Source organism: Euphorbia lathyris, chromosome 1, assembly GCF_963576675.1.
Source record: "Euphorbia lathyris chromosome 1, ddEupLath1.1, whole genome shotgun sequence".
NCBI classification, from domain to species: Eukaryota; Viridiplantae; Streptophyta; class Magnoliopsida; order Malpighiales; family Euphorbiaceae; genus Euphorbia; species Euphorbia lathyris.
The window spans coordinates 34211036-34235615 of NC_088910.1; the positions used below are offsets into that span (position 1 = coordinate 34211036).

The window sequence follows — 24580 nt, forward strand, 5'->3', positions numbered from 1 at the left end:
TTAGGGCCAAAACATAGAATATTGGGGCTTGAAGTCTTTGTTGCTGGAAGTCATATTTTTAACAAAAGATTTTTGGTTAAAAGGAAGTTTCGAGATCCAACCCCACTCTCAAAGATGGAGTCCATATGCGACGAAAGAGAGACCCAACCATCTCTATGTTAAGATCTTCACAAACCTTGATCAAACCAAGAAGGTCCATCCATCCATCCATAAATTTGGAGACAGTTGCGTCAGACAAATGCTAAACTTGTTTATAACATTTATGATACCATATGAAAAATGGGGTATGACCCCATTTTACAGAAACAAGCGGTAAAACCCTAAATGACCTTCAGTTGCTTGGATTATCACTTGCTCTGAGGCGGGAACAACAGCTCCTAGATGTTCAAACTCATGATATTGTGAGATCACCTCTACTAAAGAAACTTCATCTAGTGTTGAAGGTTGTTCATAATTTTTATTTTTATGGACTATATGTTTCTTAGCCTCTTGATTAGAAGTCTCATCAATGATACTAGGTTTATTTCCATCCATGATAGAACAGAAAATAAATAGGAGAAAAAGGGACAAACATAACTTACTGGTAAAGATGAACTACCTGAGGAAGAAGACGCAAAGTAGAGAAAACAAGGAATTATGACAGACTAAAAGTGAGAAGAAATAGTAAAGAACAAACTCAGGAGCCTTTATATGAATGGAGAAGAAAAGCAAATGGTGGAAAACGGTTTGAGAAATCCATTTAATGTTCGCACTGATGAATAGTCATCACACCAATCAGAAGGGAGAGAGGGAGAGATGACTGACAAGCTACATGGACAGTCGTGCAGAACAGAAATGTTCCAAGTTCCAAGAAACAACTACTTCACATGTAACAGAAAATTCACATGCGCGATGAAAAGCTGAAGGTGAAATTTGCAAAGTAAAGACAAATCTGCACCAAACTCTACTCTTTTCAAACAAATTGAACCTTAAAGAGTTCAATTTTTATCATAAAAAAGGGAAAACATATGATACCATAGGAAATAAAACGTTGACACGTGGAGCGATGAACCTTCGAATCTAATGACTACGTGGAACATTGATAGGGGTATTTTACCCCTATCTTTTAGCGTGATTTACGGGTTGATTTTGGATAAAATAAATAAGTTTAATTATAAAAATAAAGTGTTTTTGATAAAATAAAGAAATAAAAATAAATCTCGTACTTTCAGTTTATTTTCCTCGTTTTTGATTAGTTTAGAAAATAAAAACGTCAAGCTAACTCGGCTCTCAAGTTTTGTGTTTCAGGTACGAGAAAGGAGCAAAAATCCACTCCATACGCGGGGCGTATAATCCTCTACGCGGGGCGTGAAACATGGTGTCAGTAATGATTGCCTTATCTGCAGAAGCCATGTGGAACTGACTCAGCATACGCGGGGCGTATGCCACTCTACGCGGGGCGTATGACACATGTCGGCAATAATTGGCCTAATCCTGAAAGTCAGACTGCATTGTCTCCCAGAGTCAACTCTCCATACGCGGGGCGTATCACCATATACACGGGGCGTAAAAGGCAGTTCTTCAACGTAAAAAGATCAGAGACTGTTTTACGCGGACGTACTTCAGCTACGCACGACGTAAAAGCACCAATTCAAGCTATAAAACTTCAGAGACTCAAACATGCGGGGCGTACAATCCTTTACGCAGGGCGTGCTTGAGACAACAAGACAACGAATTGGTCCACATGCAGGAGATTTCTGACGGAATGGGCATTTACGCGGGGCGTAGACCAATTTACGCGGGGCGTATCATGGGATTTCTGCACCAAATAATGTTGCTCCATACTTGTGCTTTGTGAAATTACAAACTTGCCATTGCTTGATGCCTATAAATAAGAAGCTCTTGAACTTCATTTGACACCAAGAAATAATTTACACACTAGAGAGCAAACTATACTTGTTTTGTTTGTGGTAGTATAGATTCAGTTTTTGTAGCTAAACTCTCCACCTCGAGAGCTTGTTCGGTTGTTCCGGCATTCCATCGAAGTTCCGCTCCACCATTCGTCACCAAGCTCGAGAGTTCCACCTCCACGACCTAGGAGACGGCTTTGAGTCCGGTTAGCTAGTTTCAAGGGCGGATTCTCCCCTTTTGCGTGCTAATTAGCTTGTACTCTTCCTATGTACTAGGCTTGGTTGTATCCCATTTATATACATTTCATATTTATAATTTCATGATTTATAATCTCTATTTCCCTTCACGTGTTAGTATTTACTACTTGTTTTGATATTGATAATTGACTATTGTGTAGGAGAACGCGATTTCCGACGCCATTCGGGTTATCTTTAGAGAGTTATATAGGTGTTGCCCTACCGGAAGTGACAAACCGGAAACCGTAGGAATTGACAAACCACGGAACTTACGGGCCCTAGTTTCTAATTCTCCCGCATTAGACACGCCTTGACTAGGAATTACGTAGTCTAAGTGCTTCACGGGTCGGTTTTACTATACTTAGTCGTCTTTGCAAGAGTAATTTACTATCCGTTTACATTTAGAGTCATTATTTATCGTGGTTATAACTTATCGATACTCATCCCACTTCATAGGGTTTTAGCTACACAAATCTGAGTCGCCAATAGTTAGGATAGTGTGTAGTTGTATCTTGCTTCACCCCAAAGTAATTGCCGCTTAAATAACATATGAAACCGAGTCGTCTAATACTTGTAATTATAAATCCCGTGGATTCGATACCCGGTCTTAACCGGATTATTACTTGATACGACGGGGTACACATGCCCCTAAGTAGCCGTAGCATCTAGTAGAGTTAAGAACATTTAAAAGATCACATCCATAGATAATAGCACATTCACCGCAATGCACATTTAATCTTCGTAAGAAAACTCTACCTAGGCGCGCACGCTATCAAACATCACGAACTTTCAGATTCATCTGACTTCTAGAAACCATTTTCTACTAGGAAAGCCCTCCTACCAACTAATGGAAGACGTCTCCTAGTAAAAGACTACTAATGGAAGACTTTCCTGATTGGAGAATGATTCTTATTAAAGAATAGATTCCTAGAAAAAGAAGGATTCAACAAAAACATTATAATAGACAGTATAACAAACTACGTTAGCATCACTAACCCTTCAAACATTTGCTTATTTTAGAAATTAGAGCGGGTTCGTTGGACTCTGACCTTTTAACTGTCTGTTTTCTTGTAGATACTTCAGAGAATGATATAAATGATGCTTCGGAAACAAATATAATATACATGTGAATTAAATATTTATTTTTTTGAAAAACTATAGAATTTAAATATTTCCACTCATTCATCTGAAATGTCTGAATAAAACCTGTTCAAGACAAATGTCCAAGTCTTACAAACTTAATGTGACTTGTTTCTGGTTGAGAATTTAAAGCCCAGCTTTTCCGGAGGGGTATACAAATTGAGCACAATTTTCATATGGTCTACCTAAGTAAATAAAAGGGAAAACTACAAACTTAATGTGACTTGTTTCTGGTTGAGAATTTAAAGCCCCACTTTATTGAAGGGTATATAAACCGAGCACAATTTCGCATGATCTATCTTAAAACTAAAAAAAATAAAACTTATGTTTTGACATATTTATAAAGACAATCCACGGTTTACAAGTTTACAAACATTTATATTTTGTGAAATTTGCACTTAAATGATATGTGGGTCAATTTTTCAATCAAACAATAGTTATGGTTTTAGTTAATTTACAAAATCAGATCTTGTATTTTCAGTATTTTGCAAATCAGTCTTTTTAATTGCTCTACATCCCTCCATTTGAAATAAATAGTCATCATAATATTTTTGGACGGAATGACTGAGCATAAAATACAAAACCCTTATTTGCAAACTTTTAAACCAGGAATACGATTTTTACAAATTTTCCTAAATAAAACATATTACTAATTGGATCATACTGTAAAAAAGACACTATATCTCAACTGGTTAAAAACCTTTAAATTGATAGTTAAGTTTAAGTTTAGTTTCTACTGTTAAACACAAAAATATATTTTATTAATTTTTTTTGACACTGTACTGTGGAGTGGTGTCCATTAATTGTGTTGAGATCCATACCATTAACCATTAGTGTGATGGTGACGATGCCGGTGGCCTGATTTCTTTGATGCAATTAATGAATTAGATAGAATAGAGTAGACTTACTTACTTTGTCAGTTTCTGTATATGCTGATATTTACATATAAATCTAACCAAAGTTGAGATTCAAGCTAGCGGTGCAACATTTCAGGCACAATTAAATGATGAGTTCAACTCCGGAAGAAGCCATGAAACAAGATAATCAAGAAATTGATCAGAAAAAACTAGCTTTACTCAAAGCCTCTCTTGAAAGACAACAACCCTCTCCTTCTAAGGTATTAATCCCTTTTTTCCTTATCTTGAACTGTAAAATTTCTCCTTAAAATGACATGAAATGAAATTAAGCAGGAAGTAGATGAGGGGACACTAAGAAGATTTCTGCGAGCAAGAGATTTAGATGTAGAAAAGGCATCCACAATGCTCCTAAAGTACCTAAAATGGAGGAAGGGATTTGTTCCAAATGGCTCTATTTCTCCATCTGAACTCCGAAATGAAATAGCTCAGAATAAGATGTTTCTCCAGGGATCTGATAAAAGTGGACGTCCTATTGCACTTCTTTTTGGAGCAAGACATTTTCAGAACAAAAATCTAGATGAATTCAAGCGTATGCATCCTAATAACCCTCTTCCTGTTAAAAAGAGCTTTTATAATTGATTCACGGTTTTTATGTATCTATATACAGGTTATGTTGTCTGTGTTTTGGATACAATAGCAGCAAGGTAACTTGTTTTTTCTTAATTTATTAATTTAAGGGAGAGTGGGCTGAAAAATATAAGGGGGGTGTGATTGGTGCAGGATGCCAGCAGGACAGGAGAAATTTACAGTAATAGCAGACCTTCAAGGTTGGGGTTATGCAAATTGTGATATTCGGGCATTTGTTTCTGCTCTATCCATTCTGCAGGTATGCATTACTTTGTGGCATTAAAAATTGACATGGTTTGGATAGTGATATGCAAATAATGGAAACGCGTGAAGGAGTCAATAAATATTAATGAAAATTGAATTAACTCACAATAGCATCCACAATGGTTGCTAATCCACAATGGTTGCTAATGACTTATGTAGAGTAAGTAACAAAGTGTAACAACATCCCACTAGAAGAGATAAAATTTTTAAAACATTTGGGGTCAAAAAAATATATTAATTAACAATATATAGGTATTGAAGTTGTAATTTTTCAAGTCCGAAACCGTAATTTTGTCCCACTTTTACTATAAAAAAAAAAGACAATTTTCTACGCGTGGGGAAGCAGCTTCACTTGCTACTTCTGGGGCATGTATTACACACGCCAGACGCAGCCAATCAAGCTCCTCCGTGCATGTAAAAAGTTCCAATAAGACAGAAAATACTTTATGAAGATGAGAGAGAAAGACTTAGTTACTTAATTATGTAACTTACTTAAATTTACGCCAACATTAGAGATAGTCTAAGTTAAACAAGGTAAACATGAAAGATAATACTAGTTAAGCAATGGATTTGATAGTTCTCACGAATCCATTGAGAGGGTTGCTTTTTCTCGTTAAATGAGAAGTCTGTGTCGTCAAGGGTTTGTTATGTGGAGGAAAGTTAGAAATTGGCTTTAAGTTGTGATGAGGAGGAAGAGTGGGTTATGTAGAAGGGGCAAAATGCGTTAACGGTGCCCTTAATGATTTTTATCTCGTCGGGCAGTTTCTCATGGATCACGTGATCAAATTCCTGATGATGAAACGTCACATGACGAAGTTTTGGCGACAAGGAAAAAGGATCACTATCCGTGACCTAAGAGGCAGTCAAGTATAAACTTCAGTCGATTGGCAATTTCTTTGGTCATGATCTTCATCAGAACGTTGCAAAGGGCAATAGGGCGAAGGTCTGAAATTCCCATCGAAGCAACTTTTTTCGGAATAAGAATCAGATTTGTTTTATTTAGCTGTTCTGGAATATTACGTGAGTTGAGACATGATGTACAAAAGGTTGAAATATCCTCCCCAAGCGTGTGCCAATGTTGTTAGAACAATCCTGGGTTAAGGCCATCCGGGCCCGGGGACTTATCGGGATGCATATCAAAGACCGCATGCTTAATCTCCTCTGATGTATATTCTCGTAACAGTTGATGCGCTTGCCTAACTAAAATCCTTCCTTGAATCAACTCAACTGCCTCAAGCCTTAGATGGTCCTACGCACACAATATAGCCTGAAAATGCCCTTGTATTGTCGAAGCCAGACCCTTTTGCCAAGAGCCGCTAATCTCAGTACTGTCCACGAGTCTACTAAAATCATTTTTTCGCCACCGTCCCTGGAGTGAAGAGTGGAAGAATCTTGAGTTCCAATCTCCCTCCCGAAGCCACATTGTTTTTGCCTGTTGCTTCCAATAGAGCTTATGCTCATATCTAACTCTTTAAAGCTCAATACTAGTCTGTCGAAATTCTTCACCGTCTACTGGTCCCCTTAATGTCTCCAATTGATTTTGTAACCATTTTGCTTGTCCCCTGAACCGAAGCCTGTATTGTTGTCCCTAGAAGTTATTTTGCCTGTCCCCCGAACCATTTTATAGTCTATCTGTGAACTGTAGACCCCTGGAGCCATTCCATTCCTCACTGATTATTCGTCGGCAACTCTCATCCTTTCCCAAGCGTTCTCATAGCAGAATTTTGGTACGGTTGTGGTCCTAATGTTATTCATCTTTAGAACCAAGGCTGAGTCATCCGACCGAGTTGTCATAACATTTAAAATGACAGCCATCGGAAATCTGCCATGCCACAATTGATTAGCCAAACCTCTGTCAAGTTTCTCTTCTAGGAGCGGCTGACCTTGTCTGTGTCTGTACCAAGTAAACGAGTAACCACTCATCTGAATTTCAATAAGTGCATAATAATTTAGTGCCTCATTAAAGCCGATTAGTAACGGATTCGGTTGTTGTTGAGCGATTTCCGCAAGTGCACGGTATACGCTTGTAGTAATAAAAGATATCGATCCCACAGGGAACATTTTTCGAACAAAACTTATTTATAATCGGTTAAAGTTACTTTTAGGTTTATAATATGGAAAATCGTTTAATCGGTTTTGGTTTTGAATTTGTTAGAATGAGAATTAGATTAGATTATGAAAACGTTAGAAAATACTCTGATTTAAGAATGAATTTGCAAGATAGGAACGTTTAGTACTTTTTAGAAAAGTAAACATATGTATTTATTTGCATTAAGCAAAGAAAACAACTTTAAACTTTGTACGAATTATAAAGATGAAATAAATGACGGAACCTCTAATTAATTGGCTTTGAACATGACAAAACCCTTCCGGGATAGTTGCCTTTAATCAAATTAAAACTCTTTCGAGATAATAATTTGCCTAAGTGTTCAGCAAAGTTTCCTTGTAAAGATTTTGGATTAAATACGTTTTAATGAAAACACCAGCAGTCACTTTAGTGGATTGGTTACCATAAGTGCTGCATAAAAATCTATCGAATAGAACGGACTTTATTAGATGAAATATAAATTGATACAAGTTTACAGAGAACATGGAGCATGGAAACATTCGACGACTTGCAAGTGAACGGGTTGTCAATCCTTTCCTTGGGTTTCGTTAGAGTTTGTCAGGCTCAGGGGCGGATCCTCTACTCAATCTTCTCGTTGAATCTTCGTAATAGAGACTGGGTCGGTCTACTACCAAAATGAAAACTAAACTGGAACAATGTCTAAACGCTACTAAACTTGTTATTATTGAATAAACAATGTGTGTACAGCATATTGCTTTGAACAGAAATGAAATCTAATCTCTGACTCATTTCTGAGTCAGAGTTTCTGCATAACTCTTGCACTAATCTAAAAATCTAACTATCTCATCATTCATCTTTCAACTCTCAATCAACTCTTTATTTATAGATGTTGAAGAGTCGTGATTGAAGTGTCGTGTCCGTTGTGAAGGATCGTATCCGTTGTGAAAGGACGTTCTTATCCACCCGAACGAACGCGTTTCTTGGATTTTAACATGTGTTCATTGTACTTGGCAGAATTTCTGCTCTTACCGAGAATGGAAATTCTCTGCCGAGAATGAGGAAGTGATTTTTCAGCTTTCAGAAGAAAGGGCGTGTCGCGACCGAGAATTTGAGATTCCCTGTCGCGGCCCCAAATTCTCTACCGAGAATTTTGGATTCTCTGCTTAGAATTTGCATTTTTCTCTGTTTCTGATTTCGTCTTTGTCCTCGTTTTGGTGTAATTGATCTTTGTTGTTTTTGACTCCTTTTGTAAGGTTTTTCTTCTGTTTTTGAGCTCTTTTTGTTCCTGTTTGGATTTTACCAAATATTTATGTACCTTACAAGAAAGAAACATATTCGAGAGTAAAAGTATTCTAAACAAGTATAAACAGCACGAATTCATAGCAAAACTGATGTAAATATTAATGATATTTTAGATATATTTTGGGCTTAACAAATCTCCACACTTAATCTTTTGCTAGTCCCGAGCAAAATTTCACTGAATTTATTCTCTAACTAATCTCTTTATGAAAATAAATCATATATCTTGGCATTACCTTTTAAATTAGTTAAGCCGAAAAGACTAACTTCGCATGGCAAATTTATACGCAAAATATCAAACTAACTTTATATAATATACGATATATCATTCGTCTTGTATTTCCAATTTTGAATTGAAGCATTCGGGACGATATAAGCACACATGTTATTGAGTCTTTCGTCTCAAGGCATTTCAAAGCACAAAATTTCCTTTCCCAAACCTAAACTAATATATGAGATATATTATTTGAATAAGTACTTTATTGTAATTTATTTGCTTAGTTACGCCCGAGATAAGGGTGGTCTTGATCGTAACTTTATACGTATTTAATTGCTTTGTGTTTGCTTAAGAGGTACCGACCATGCCATGGGTGGACGCAATCGTTACTTTAAACTTTTACACGCTTATTATTATATTTTTTTTAACGTTCCTTCCATACCTCGATTGTGATAAGGGTGGTCGCAACCGTGGCCAAAAGTAAACGGTACTTAATTTTCTTCCCTTTCATACCTCGATTGTGATAAGGTTGGTCTCAATCGTGGCCAAAAGTTAAGAATTCAACTAATTGATTAATTAATATGAAATATAATTGTAATTGTAACTTTGGAAAAAGAAAGATAGCACATTCATCCTATATTGACTTAAAATTCAACATGTATTATGGCTAAAGTTTCCTTAAAAACTTCAATTGATGTTAATGTAAGACGAAATCAAACCGAGCTAAAATTGTTAGTCAATTTAATGCCTATAAACCTAATTGAAAACTTAAAATAAAATTTATTGTATCATGAATTGCATGATATAAAATAGAGATTGAATATAAAGAATTTTTGTTACTTAAATACATTCACTCGAGACAATTTTACTTAAAATTGTGTCGGAGATTTGTGAAAAATTTGAAAAATATTACCCGTATAGAAATATTATTTCTAACGATAATGATAACCTAAAAATAAAAATCATATTAACTTATGATTAATTTATAAACATATGAAAATGTAAAGTTAATAAAAATAGTGTGAAAATAAAATGTGTTGCAATATATATGTTGCATTTGCATAAAAATTATTCGTTGCATTTGAAAATTATTTATTCGTTTCATAAAAATTATTTGTTGCATAAAAATTATTCGTACTAAAAATAAAATGATATATGCAATATCTCCTCCCAAACTTAAATTGGACCATGTCCTCATTGGTGCAAAAATTGATAAAATACGAAAAATTGTACGAAATATAGAAATATGAAATGGATTTTATCCAACAGAAATAGAAATTTGAAATTGTACCAAACTTTAGCAAAAATAACATAAAAGATAAATGAGTTGAGAAAAGATAAGATAAAACCTATTCTTGTGAAGGTGAACCCGGTGGAGATGGTGTAGCCACGACGCCTCGACGACGGAAAAATGAGAACAACTGGCGTCGGGTTGACGTGTGCTTGTACCTCAAAGTATGTATATTTGCATCCACCGCGTAAATTCTGGAACTCATTTCTTGATTGTTTTCAACAATATCATCTAACCGCAAATTCATTTGACGGTTTGGTGCATTTATATGGTTCAAAATGTGTTCGCAAATGAACTTGATCAACACTGTGCTCATCACCAACATGTCCTTGTGCTTGTTTGTGGCTCAACATGCTCCGCTTCCTCACCTGCTTCATCCTTTTCATCCTCATGCCCACCAAAATTTGTCTGCTCATTACCATCCTTTGTAATACCATTACCATGTGAACTTGGACTTCCAATATCGGAAAATAAGTAGGAGTAACTGATGGAAAACCAGTCCAAAATACTCGTAGATTCCAAAACAAAATCCGTTATCAAAGTACTTATAGTAATTCGCTTATTTGTGGAGAATGGAAACATGGACTCAATTGTCAAAAGGTAATCCAATGCTATCTACCACGAAAACCAACGATCTTTAATGAGCGTGCTAGAAGCATTCTTAGGATTAAATCCATCCAAACTAGGCAAAGTATGTCCAAACCGGATTGGTTGGAAAATTGATGGCTTAACAATAAATCATTTTGTATGATACCCAAACTAAGTACTCATCTCGTCATCCCCAACTTCATAAATTAACCGAAATCCCTAATGTAATCCTCTCATTCCTTTTAGAGTAGGAAAGAGTAACCAATACAATAATGTCTGTTTCACTATGCACGATGTCTATAATAGTACTTGTACCACGTGCCTAACCCTATCTGAAATAAGGCTGAATGGAGGTAGAGGAAACCTGATGAGTAACCTTCTTATGTTTAGGCATGGTGTGGAAAAAAGGGTTAGGATATGGAGGTGGGGTTTGGGAAAGATGTATTTTGGGTAGGTAAAAATTTGGTAAAAGTAAAGGTGATATGGTGTGGAACTAATTATACTAGGAAGAGTTTGGATTGTGTTATTTGGAAAAATAGGAGGTGATGTAAGGTTTGTGTAAGGGATAGGTATATATAGGTATGGATTTATGTGTTTAGGAGTTAATGTAAAAATAGGAAAAGGTTGCAAAATTGGATAAATTTGTGCCTATACTCGTCCTACAGGGCGCGGGTCGCGACCGAGAATGCTTAGCCGCGGTCGCGGCACACGAATTTCAGAGAACAAATTGCTCGAAATTCGGCCTGTTTTCGCTGGACTTACCGAGAATTAAAAAATTCTCGGTAGAGAATTGGTCAAAAGTGCCTGATTTTGTGCATTTGGACTTGGTTTGTGCAATTTTGTTGATTAATTGTGTCCTGGACATAATATAAACTGTACCTGCACTTGAGAACTTAATTGAAAAACATTAAATGCAAGGAAAACCAAGGGTTTGTCCTTATTAAATTTTTAGTAATGAAACATTAAATTCCTAATTAGAGTTAATGTAGAATCAATGTGCATTAAGTCACATAAGGTAAATTAATCATCTAAAAGATAATGAACGTAAGTTCATGTAGGTATTTATTCATGCTTAAAACTTAAACATGATCTTTAATCAAATTGACTAAACATTCAGATAAAGAAACATTTAACCCTAAACATTAACCTTATTCTAATGGATACAGATTCATATGAAAAATTGTATGTTTTATTTTAATAAGTTCATACTGATATATGCAATAATCAACACGATATAAGTTCATAATTTCATAATTAAAATTAAACTCAATGATTGCATGAAAAGGAAAATTTATTATTACGTTCAATAGTTAATAATGATAATAACGTATTAGCATTAAAATGATTCATACAGATTCAGGTGCTATCAGTGTAAAATCTGAACAGACATAAATCAGAATGAAAAATTTGATATATGAAATGAAATGAAGTTTTATTGCATAACACATGTGTACATAAATGAACAAGAACATATGTACTAGAAAAATTAAAAACGAACCTATATACAAAAACAAACAAAAATTAAACAAATCAAATTATTAATCACTGATTCATATTAAATCTGAAACATTGAAACTTATGCAGAATAATGAAATGACATACAGATTCATTTTAAAATTATAGACAAATTCATGGTGAAGGTGATACTGTTCCATATGAACATATATACAGATTCATTCAAATAATTTGCATAGTTAACACATACGAAAAAAAAAACCAAAGAATCAAAGTTGATATGTTATCAAAATTGAAAAACATATATACAGAACAAAACTTAGAATTATCATATAAAATGAATGTTCATGAATTTGTTCAATAGTTAGAATTATCGTATAAAATGAATTAACATATACTGTTCCGTATTAGTTTGTAATATATATGAAAAGGTCAGATGTTCAGAACCATTTCTGAAATGAATACAGATTCATGAAAAATAATTACAGATTCATGTTAAAAGTTAAACTATTTTATTTAAACTTAGATTCAGATGTATTCGTATAACTTGTATGGTTAACGTATATTTAAGCAAAAAGAAGCAAAGAATCAAACTTGATAGTTTTATTAAAATTAGAACACATATATACAAGTTACAAAAAGAACAAACACAAAAACAAACCTATGTACAAACTATATACAAAAACTTGTTTTATAATATCTTCGTTCTTCATCATGTGTGTGAATGGGAAACGATGCACCGTAGTATTCTGATAAATCATGACACTTGTTGCGTGCAGAAGTAATCTTCATGGAAGATTTATGCTTGGAAGTCATGGTTATAAAAAAGAAGAAAAAGTTTCTGTAACTTTGTCTTTTTTTTTAAATGTGTGATAACTGAGGAGAAATCAGATTTTGTCTGATAGAGATGAATAGAAAATGTAAGCAACAAAAATCTGATCTTTTCCAATTGTTTATAATGATGTTAGGATGAATTAAAGTGTTTCTTGGTGGCGAAAAGGTACAAATTCACACCATTTGAACATGAAGAAGCTTAATTTTTCGAAATGTATAGAAAATGTTCATGAATTTAAAGAAGAAAGAAGGATACAAGTCAAAACAAATGACCCGTGTCGCGACCGAGAATGGCGATTCGCGGTCGCGGCATGTCATTTTTAGAGAGAAAATTTGCTGCTGAAGTTACTGAGAATTTCGATTCTCCACAGAGAATTTCGATTCTCGGTAAGTTTAGAAGTTTTTTTTTCTCTTCCTTTCCTTGGAAATCCTGAATTCTCTACTGAGAATTCATATTCTCAGTAAGTTCAGAAATTTTCAAGGCAGAGAAAATAAGATTCTCAACTGAGAATTCACATTCTCAGTAAGTTCAGAAATAAAAAAAAATTTGCAAAACATTTAGAAACATGACTTTAAAGAATTAGATAAAAGTTGTTTATACACAAATCAAACTTATGAAATAAAACAAAAATAAATTAAACTAAAAACAAATAAACATAAAAATTATGAACAAGGGATAAGAAGAATAAAAATTTAAACGTAAAAACTAAGCGAATTAATTTTCAAAGAACTAGTTCACAAATTCAATTGCTTAAATTGGAGCTCATTCATATTCAAAATATTTTTATCAACTAAATATGGCCTTGTTCATTTTAACTTACCTGGAAATAATTTCAATTTGGAATCAAAAAGTAGAACTGTATCCCAAACTTTGAAATTATATATATTTTTTTTCTTTTTTTTTTAAACGCTTTCTTTTTTTTAGCGTTTTCTCAATTTAAGGATCTAGTGATTTCGGTTGAATGTTCGAACTTCTGGTTCAGGCCTCGAACAAAAAACTACGCACATGAACCGAAACTTTCAAAACTATATTAAAAGTATACAACTCCTTCCTGGTGGATAAGGTAATTTCATCCTAATTCTGATATATCTTTCTTTGATTAGCTATTTCTTTAGAGAGATAAATGTAGGTGTTTGTAAGGAAATGATAAAAAGAGAAATTATTTGGGTTTAGTGTAGGAATTAATATCTTTTTAACAAAGAGATATGATGTTTTGGTGAAGGACTAAGTGTATAGAAAAGATGTAAATGTGTTTGGGAATAGGTAAATTTTCTGGAAAAATCATCTGTCACGCCTGACATCCTGTTTCATAAAATTTCTTTTCCTTCTGTTTGCGAATGTACTGATAATCAAATCTCCATGTTATCTTTGAAAAAACTTGAATTTTTTATCTGCAAATATCTAATTGCAAACGTTAAATAACAACGAGGATTTAGTCCTAGTGACCATCCTCAAAATAAAAAAAAAAATAAAACTATAAAATAAATAAATAAATATATTATAAACAAAGGTTCGAAATAAAACACGAAAAATTTAAAATTTTGTCAAAAATTTTGGCGTTCCCCGGCAACGGCGCCAAAAACTTGTTGAGCGATTTCCGCAAGTGCACGGTATACGCTTGTAGTAATAAAAGATATCGATCCCACAGGGAACGTTTTTCGAACAAAACTTATTTATAATCGGTTAAAGTTACTTTTAGGTTTATAATATGGAAAATCGTTTAATCGGTTTTGGTTTTGAATTTGTTAGAATGAGAATTAGATTAGATTATGAAAACGTTAGAAAATACTCTGATTTAAGAATGAATTTGCAAGATAGGAACGTTTAGTACTTTTTAGAAAAGTAAACATATGTATTTATTTGCATTAAGCAAAGAAAACAACTTTAAACTTTGTACGAATTATAAAGATGAAATAAATGACGGAACCTCTAATTAATTGGCTTTGAACATGACAAAACCCTTCCGGGATAGTTGCCCTTAATCAAATTAAAACTCTTTCGAGATAATAATTTTTCTAAGTATTCAGCAAAGTTTCCTTGTAAAGATTTTGGATTAAATACGTTTTAATGAAAACACCAGCAGTCACTTTAGTGGATTGGTTACCATAAGTGCTGCATAAAAATCTATCGAATAGAACAGACTTTATTAGATGAAATATAAATTGATACAAGTTTACAGAGAACATGGAGCATGGAAACATTCGACGACTTGCAAGTGAACGGGTTGTCAATCCTTTCCTTGGGTTTCGTTAGAGTTTGTCAGGCTCAGGGGCGGATCCTCTACTCAATCTTCTCGTTGAATCTTCGTAATAGAGACTGGGTCGGTCTACTACCAAAATGAAAACTAAACTGGAACAATGTCTAAACGCTACTAAACTTGTTATTATTGAATAAACAATGTGTGTACAGCATATTGCTTTGAACATAAATGAAATCTAATCTCTGACTCATTTCTAAGTCAGAGTTTCTGCATAACTCTTGCACTAATCTAAAAATCTAACTATCTCATCATTCATCTTTCAACTCTCAATCAACTCTTTATTTATAGATGTTGAAGAGTCGTGATTGAAGTGTCGTGTCCGTTGTGAAGGATCGTATCCATTGTGAAAGGACGTTCTTATCCACCCGAACGAACGCGTTTCTTGGATTTTAACATGTGTTCATTGTACTTGGCAGAATTTCTGCTCTTACCGAGAATGGAAATTCTCTGCCGAGAATGAGGAAGTGATTTTTCAGCCTTCGGACGAAAGGGCGTGTCGCGACCGAGAATTTGAGATTCCCTGTCGCAGCCCCAAATTCTCTATCGAGAATTTTGGATTCTCTGCTGAGAATTTGCATTTTTCTCTGTTTCTGACTTCGTCTTTGTCCTCGTTTTGGTGTAATTGATCTTTGTTGTTTTTGACTCCTTTTGTAAGGTTTTTCTTCTATTTTTGAGCTCTTTTTGTTCCTATTTGGATTTTACTAAATATTTATGTACCTTACAAGAAAGAAACATATTCGAGAGTAAAAGTATTCTAAACAAGTATAAACAGCACGAATTCATAGCAAAATTGATGTAAATATTAATGATATTTTAGGTATATTTTGGGCTTAACAGTTGTCTCCTACCACCCGCTTTTCAAAATTAAAAAGAATATCATTAAAGTCAACGAGAATGACCCATGCTAGATTAGAGATTTGATATAAGTCTTTCAGACATTGCCAAGACAATCCACGTCTACTCCTCTCTGGGAAACCATCGAACCCCATCAAACGCCAATCATCAGAAGCAGGCGATCATATTTTAACATCAATAAAGTTATTCCCAAACTTCAACAAACTAACTGATACCTCCCGTTTCCATAGAAGTGCCACCCCACCTCCTCCATGAACACTGCTTACAGTAAATTGTCTATTAAAACCAATGGATTGCACTAAATTCACAATAGCTTTAGAACCCACCATAGTTTCCATGAGAAAAATAATAGTAGGTTTATGGGTCTGCACGAGCTCCTTCAGCTCTCTAACTATCTCGAGGTTACCCACTCCTTGGAAGTTCCAACTTAGGACGATCATGGCTTCCAGTTGGCCCGCTCAGTGGAACCTGGAGATATCTCTTTTTCATTTGATAGAAGCTCCATTACCTCATCTTGTACTACTTCAGCTTCACCTCTCTTGCATTTTGGATCCACTACCTTCTGTAGTGTTGCTTCCTTTTGTCAAACTTCCTCCATCTCTTCATCGTCCTGTTGCCTGGATGTCGCCTCTTGTTGTTTCTCTATTAGACTGCTTAGGTCCCCCAAGAGAAGCGGGGCCGATTTCAGCTATGGCGAAGTGTTTTGTGTGAACCGTTGGGGGACAGCCCTAAGGAAGGCTCCGCATAGTGTAGGTTGATTTGGGTCGTTTATTGCCCTGTAGGCCGAGCATTCACGTTCATTGTGTCCCAAAAGGCCACAGAAAAAACAAAAGTGGGGTAGGCATTCATATTTAAAGTTGACCCATACCCATTGGGAGATAGATGTGCCTAGCTTCATTCTTCGTCTCAGAGTTTTGCTAATATACATAAGAACTTGCACTCGAAGGTAGCCTATAAACAATTCCCCAGAGCACAGTTCCAATCTATGTACCATAAGTTACTACAATCTTTTCTGACCTGAAGCCCCCTGGCAAGTCATGAAACTACACCCAAAAGGTGACCTCTAGAAGTGGCGTAGTGTGGAAGGCTTCTTGATCATACACTCGTTTGATAACGAGTAGTTTGTTATCAAAAGGACTAGGGGGCCCATTCAGTACATCATTGACGTCGAAGACATGGTTAAACTGAAAAGGAAATCTATTATCATCAAGGTCAACAATGGATATACCACCCGAAGGTTTCCACAGCTTCGAAAGTGTGACTTCCATTCCTTCAATATTGATCGGTTTATCAGTGATAAACCATCCCACACAACTCCATCGTAGATCATACCCTGGGCCAACACTTTGTTCAGGGACAATTATCAGTGCTTCTTCTTCCTCTACAAGCGTTAATTGCAGACAATCTTTTGTGAGGGTGTCCATTGTAGAGTAACGTGTAATTGGGAGAGGGGTTTCAAATGTGATGGAAAGGGAGCAGATGACCAAACTCAGACGGCTAGTTGAAGGAGGCTGGAAGGGAAGGTTACTGTAAACCCCAAGTTAGGGTAGAGCAAAAAACCCTACCCGTAGGGTAAAGGGCGCATTTTTTTTTTTATCTTTTTGCTGACTCTTGGTCTCCTTCAACACATAATAGATAGATAAGTATTGTTGTGTGATTCTATAATAATAATAATAATAATAATAATAATAATAATAATAGGGGAAAGTACGAAAAAAATATAACAGAGGTATGTGGTTTAAAAGTTCGTAAATAGAAGTCTGTGGTATATTACAATTATACATTTATGTTCTGATTACAACTAAATGCATTTTTATTTTTAAAAAATTATTCTTACATATCGATAAAACACAAACCCCAAAAAGACAACTCCCTAAATCGAAACAATAAATCATATGGTGGACATTTTACGTTTTTTTTTATTAATTTGTCAGTTTATGAACTAAATTTGATATTAAAGTTCATTTTACAAAGTTACAATTTAATTTTGGGATCTGTGTTGTGTTTTATCGATGTATAAATGTATTTTCAAAAAAATTAAAATCCTCTTGATTGTCATCAGAATTTAAATGTAATTTCAAATAATCTGTTTTATAAAAAAAAGCATATCACATACTTTTATTTGCAAATTTTTAAATCATAGACTCTATTTACAAATAAGTCAAATCACGAACATTGTTTTTGCACTTTACTAATAATAATAATAAAATATATAAAATATTGTATTTGTTTTTTGAAACATAAAATATTGTATTTGATCCTGACATTTTTCTTGCAATGAGTATATATTATTATTTTGCAATATTTAGCTTAACTGTTTTTTTTTCAGTTGAGCAATGGTATTATTATTATTTTATAACATTTAAACTGTTATTTTATTTATTACTAAATTTAGTCCTTATTTTATTTATTACTAAATTTAATCCTTACAATACTCAATGGCAAAGTAGAGAATTAAAGTTAAAATATGATTTGTAAAAAAAAAACAACCAAAATGGATATGCTTTTTCTTTTCCAAAAGAAATTTTGTGTTTTATATTTTTTACGGTGAAAAACAACTTTTCATTTTTACTCTTGCAGGATTACTATCCGGAGAGATTAGGAAAGTGTTTGATCGTGCACATACCATACATTTTTATGGCAGCGTGGAAAATCATTTACCCTTTCATCGATAACAATACCAAGAAGAAGGTAATATGTGTTTCGGATACGAAAAATTGATTTTATTTTATTCCTCTTGAATTAGGGATATGAAAATAATAAAATTTATTTTTTCTTTATAAATGAAATTTTTGCATACCTTTATAGATAGTATTTGTGGAGAACCAGAAGCTGAAAGCCACTCTTTTAGAAGATATTGATGAGACCCAAATCCCAAATATCTACGGAGGGCAGATGGCATTACTTCCAATTGTTGAATTGCAAGAAAACTGATTTAATATGGTCTTGTGTAAGATGTAAAATTAAATACATTTTTATGTTATTTATAGAGCAAAACAAATAACTTGCACCCTCAAACATTTAAACTATATATGTTTCACTAATATTATGTGATTTTGAGAATGAGAGTCCATAAATGTGTCACTACAGTTTTGAGCCCATGGATAAACTAATATTATCATAATCAGACCGGAGATCAAATTAGATTTATAGAGAAATCACAAGTCACTTGATCGGATTGGTCGGACCGGATGACATAATATATAAATAAATATTATATATATATATTATTTACACCAAAAATAAAGTTTGCTTAATACATATCTAGTTTACACTTTTCATGGGATAAACTTTTCATTTTAGAAAACTTTTCCTTTTAAGAAACTTTTTATGTTTTCATCGTACATCATTTACTTAGAATTTTCAAGAGTGAACCCCAAGGGGAATTAGGGGAAACCAACTTCCTATATGGGATCCGAGGGGAAACCAACTTCCTATGGTGAACTTCAAGGGGAACTGGGGGAAACCAACTTCCTATATTGAACCTCAAGAGGAACCAAGGGAAACCAACTTTCTAGAGTGAGCCTCGAGGGAAACTAGGGGAAACTAACTTACTAGAATGAACATCATGGGATACTTGATGTAAACCTATGAGATCATGAGGTCATTTAATATTTTTAACGTGTATTCTATGAGCCAATTAAAATACAGAAAAGTTAGAAAGTGTCAGTATCAATCCATCATGGAAGTTAATGTGAAATAATTACTCAATATGATGGAGACCGTGGATTGGTGGAAACAACATGAAGTTACTCCCAACATCTACAAACGATAGAAATCATGATGAAGAGTGACAACTCAACACATACTCAAGCAAAACTCTAATAAATTATCCTAGACTTCAACAATTTAATTTTTCAGTCATTTTCTTAGTTTTAATTTTCAAAGTTCAAATTTACTCAAGCTTCCAGTACAATTTTAATTTGTTTTGTTCTTAATGTTTCTGTAAGGTCAGTATCGTTTTGATAATCGAATTCTTTGGAATTTTAAATCTTTTTATTTCTTACAATCGTTTATTACTTAGAAGTTAAAAAAACGCACTCAATTTAATTTCATAGTTCGAGAACACTATAATTCTCTGGCACACTCGCATTTTCCATGAAAGAGTCAAACATACATATAATTAATTTAAAATTATTTTTCTAAATTATAGATCCAAAACAAATTATAAACAAATTTTGGTTTGTTATTTTTTGTCAACTTGAGACTTAAATATATAATGGATAAATGGAATTTAGAATAACTTCAAATACGTCAACGTATTCTATGCCATGAGATTTTTTAATGGTATATTATAAACTCAAAATGGACAATTGATGAATGAGAAATTAATGCCTAAAGTGAACTACTTGAAATGGTTTTAAAGATGATATAAGAAAATTAAGCTTTCACATCCCACATAGAAAAAAAAAATGAGAATTTTTACTAGTTTAGAATTAAAGGGTCTTTACAAGCCTTTAATCACTTACTAGAAGAAAAACTCTCTCATGCTCATATGGATGTAGTCGAAACAGAAGGAGATTTTGGTACTAGACTGTCACACCCGACCTTAAACGATCTCAATCAGCATCAGACGTGAAATAGAAAGATCACAATCAACACTTATGAGTCTCCAAATTATCCAAATTGAATAATATCATACTTTTCAAGCATGCCTCTTACATATATTATAGAATAAATCTATATTTCTACTACATTCAAGTCCCAAAATATTACTCAATACAAACAAATCTCCAAATGAAATGCAAATATCCTAACTAAAGACAAAGTTGATAACTTGATACTTCAACCTTGTTTATCAACCAGTATCTTCTCCTACACCTTGCTCTTTCTCGTCTAAAGCATTAAAACATTTAAAAACATGAGACAAAAATCTCAGTAAATGATTATCAACTACATAAATTAATTATACTCAAAATAACTATATATTTATAATTCGTTTACAAAATACAGCATATCAAATCAACACTCTTAAAAATAACCCATTTATCACTTAAATCACAATTAAATACTTGAAATGTTACGTTTACCAAAAACTTACAATAAAAATATTCTAAACTTGTGCTCTAATATTATTTCTCAAAATTATCACAATTTGTTAAAACATAGATCACTGTATCAAAATATTTAATACAAAACTTGTGTCCATCCTCGAATTCCACCCATTGAGAATATGAAGTTAGTTATGTTGTTGTTGTGATTTGTATTTGTATTTCAAGTTCGTTCCTTAGTTCATACAATAAAACTAAGTTTTTAAAAAAATTCATTTCATCAAACGTCAATAAGATTTTCTCTAAACCGTGCTCTTTTTTTTATCATTATGAACTCCATTTTTGTCTTTATAAGTTGTGTTTTATTCAATTATGAATTGAAAACATCTTAGTCAGGGCTAAGGTGATATTTGTTTATTGAACATGAGATTATAAAATTAACGTATATGTGTTATATTCATAAACAAGAGATTTAGTAAAACATGATTAGTCCCTTATAAGACTAATCATCTACTACGTGTCGATAGTTATTTTAACTAAACCTGGATCATAATCCGACTAGTGCGGTGTGGTGGTTCTACCAAGTTTTCATAGAGATTAATGTTTTTCAAATTTAATTAACTTAGAAACCTAACATGTAAAAGTTTTAAGTAAGAAAATAAAGTCATAAGTCCTAATCTAGTTATTAACTTCTAAAGAAAAAAACACTCTAATGAATATAACCGAAAGTTATGTTAAGTTTATAATTTTATGCTAGTTTGCCAAATGAAACATGCCCTATTTCTCATTCTCATTGGTGAAAAGGAAACTTAAATTGGTAATTTTATTTTATTATTCTTTTTAGTCTAAAATCAATCAAACTCAATTAAAAGATTGTCTAAATAATCAAGAATTTTATAAGAATTGTTATTTGAAGGTAGTCCTTGTAAAATCGAGTTATACTTTCATTTTATTACTAGGCATCAAAGATTTCGGTCTTTTCAATCGAGCATTACTCGGGAAATTAAGCTGGGAGCTGCTTCAGGGTCAAGCTGTTTTTATAAAATTATTGTGATCTTGCTTCCTCTCGGTTTCTAGGTTGCCAAGGCAATGCATCTGTCCATCCTCTGTTTGGTCCTCTTGCAGGATAACTGTAACATCCCTAAGACTCTAACATATGAGTCTTCCCACATTCATATTTGTTTTCATGATTGAATACATACATTTTAGATTCATCTCATTGTCATTGGAAGTTTCGTATGCATAATGCGATTACCGTACGATTATGAGGCGATTAGTGTGTCGTTAAGATGTAACGATTGGCTAATTGAGTTAGGACTTAAATGAGTGAACAAACATGACCTTAATTGATTAAATTAGACTTTTGGAGGGCTGAATTTGAGGTTTGTGAGCAAGCACCTCACTAAGCATGATGTGTCACCCAATAGTAACACAAATTATACCTCTTCACTTTAAAAGGATGTACACAACTCAATTCTTATTATTTTCAGCCACAATTTCGACCATAGCTTCAACAAACCTTCCTTTTTCATACCCTAACATCCTCCAAAGAAAACTTTTCCAATTTATTCCATTTTCAAGCCAAACAAGTCAAGTTAGGAAGCATACTAGGTGATAGACACAAATTGAAAGTTAGTATACAGTTTTAGCATATTTTTTATGAGTTTGAGATTCTGAAATACCTAAGTATGATGATAGGGTTTGTTGTGGATGAGTTATGATTGAGTTTGTTGAGTTTTGGTGTTGTTTAAATTGGTTTTAGGCTGTCTAAATGAAAGATATGTATCAAGTGCCCTAAACAGAAATATAGGTACTGCTTTAAGTCATCTTGGAACATGTTTTTCATCTTGATATTGTTCGAATTTGAAAAGACATAAAGAATCAACTATTTTCATATATATGTTAAGAAACTCTTTGTAAAATATGGGACTTTAATTCAATATATAGATGAAGAAAACCTAGATGGAACATGACTGCCTCGAAATTGAATGTCATGTGAGGCAGCCATGTTGATGTAGCATTTTGAGGACTTTAGAGTCCGAACTGGGAAAGTTTATTTGTACAAAAGTGTTCCTAACTACTTGAAGGATATGTATGTAAAAGGATTTGGAAAGAAATTGTGTTTATTGTGAGCTAGGTTGAGTGAATTATGGTAGATGCAAAGCTGGGTAGTCTGTTTTTTGACTGGAAACAGGACAAAAGCATTTTGCATGCCATATTAATGTGAATTTTTAATATGTTATATCCATATATGTCTAGTTTTATTAGGTTCAAGAAACAAGACATTTGGATTCATATAGAGAGAGAGAGAGAGTTATGGCAAAATGTGTGCAAGTAGGTCATATGAGGATCTAAGACAAAAAGAATCAGATTGCATGAACTTTGTGGAGTTAGTGTCTTGTAAATATCATATAGCATGTATTAGTTTACATTTTCATTAAGTTTATATTAAGACTAGTTGTATAAATATTATGTGACATTAGGAGGACAAGGTGCAATTGAACGCACACTCGGTCGTGTAGAATAGATCAAACCGAGTGCGACAGTAAGCATATTGCTTATATATGTGTATGAATGTATTGTGAATTGTGACTTGTTGAGTGTGAGATGTGGTTGAATCTGATGTGAATAATGTTTGAGTGTTTGTGATACGTTGTGATAGATATAAAAGTGATATGATTGAGTACGTTGCAGTGTTATGAGTACAAATGTGGCATATTGAGTCTTGTGCACATACTTGAACTGGATAATAGTTGGATAATAAATGAATATGATCTTTCTTAGATGGATATGTGAAATGGTCCTAGTTGAGAGTGCTATCTGAATATTGTGAGCTGGAAGCACATGTGTTGAGATATACGAGTACGTGAGGTGAGTTTAACTCCTCCGTAGCACATATGATTGTATTCCAAATTTAGTGAGTCGGGATACAGATTGGGCCCAAGGACCATTTTATGTATATTATCTAAGTATAGCAGGGCCCTTATTTACTGAAATAAGTATTACTATAATAAGTGAAATAAGTGAATATCTTTCCATTGAAAATTTTAACTTAGTAATGATATATTTTGATCTATGTTCTTTCCATTACTTTTGTATACATATATGTGTAATATGTTTATTGAGTATGCAACTCATCCATTCCCAACAGATTTTTACAGGTTAGGCGGAGTTCTTCTTGTTTAAGGTCGCACCGGCAGTGTTAGTCCATTCTTGCCTAGGCATTTTGGAGTATTTTGATGTACTTTTGTTTTGTAAATCCTCTATGTAGGATAATGACTTAAACATGTATTGTAAATTGTAAACGCTTTCTCTTATGTATAATATTTAAAGTTTATATGAGATTGAAGTTTATATGATTGAGACTTGAAAGCATGTCTGTAATTGATGTTGTGTGAGATATCATGTGATCCTAGTGAGGGGGTTACAATAACTTTTCTATCTATTCACTCTGAGAGATGATGGTGGATAGGCATGCAATCCAATCTTAATTTCTGGACCGATTTGTGGCTCAAACCTTCAGTGGCGGATAGAATCTGCATTGCGACCCGAGAACAAAGGAAGATCTTTTGCAGCATTGAGAATTTCATTAATAATGATACTTGGTGTAACTTAGACGCTCTTCCCGATACTGTTCAAACAGCTATTTCCGCTACCTCAAGGTCTTTATGCGAGAGAGACTTGTGCGTCTGGGAGCCAGCGGAGTC

The 24580-nt window shown here is 33.7% G+C and overlaps 1 protein-coding gene across 2 annotated transcripts; it reads left to right on the forward strand.

The window, feature by feature from the left end:
- Positions 1–4174: 4174 nt before the first annotated feature.
- On the forward strand, positions 4175–24215 carry LOC136227551 (uncharacterized). 2 transcript variants are annotated; one of them, XM_066016259.1, is made up of 6 exons: positions 4175–4383; positions 4457–4712; positions 4791–4827; positions 4904–5009; positions 18463–18573; positions 24025–24215. In XM_066016259.1, exons 1-6 carry the CDS (start codon positions 4270–4272, stop codon positions 24037–24039), a joined length of 639 nt encoding a protein of 212 aa, XP_065872331.1. In that variant the 5' UTR covers positions 4175–4269; the 3' UTR covers positions 24040–24215. The 2 variants fall into 2 exon arrangements, with proteins under 2 accessions (XP_065872331.1, XP_065872323.1); XM_066016251.1 differs by lacking the exon at positions 24025–24215 and adding an exon at positions 18691–18945 and having other exon boundaries at positions 4177–4383.
- Positions 24216–24580: the final 365 nt, after the last annotated feature.

Excerpts from the sequence above, each read along its gene's own strand:
- LOC136227551 (XM_066016251.1), top strand. The coding sequence starts at position 4,270 with ATGATGAGTTCAACTCCGGAAGAAGCCATGAAACAAGATAATCAAGAA. Across the intron at positions 4,828-4,903 it reads TTGGATACAATAGCAGCAAG|GATGCCAGCAGGACAGGAGA; the intron begins GTAACTTGTTTT and ends TGATTGGTGCAG. Across the intron at positions 5,010-18,462 it reads CTGCTCTATCCATTCTGCAG|GATTACTATCCGGAGAGATT; the intron begins GTATGCATTACT and ends TTACTCTTGCAG.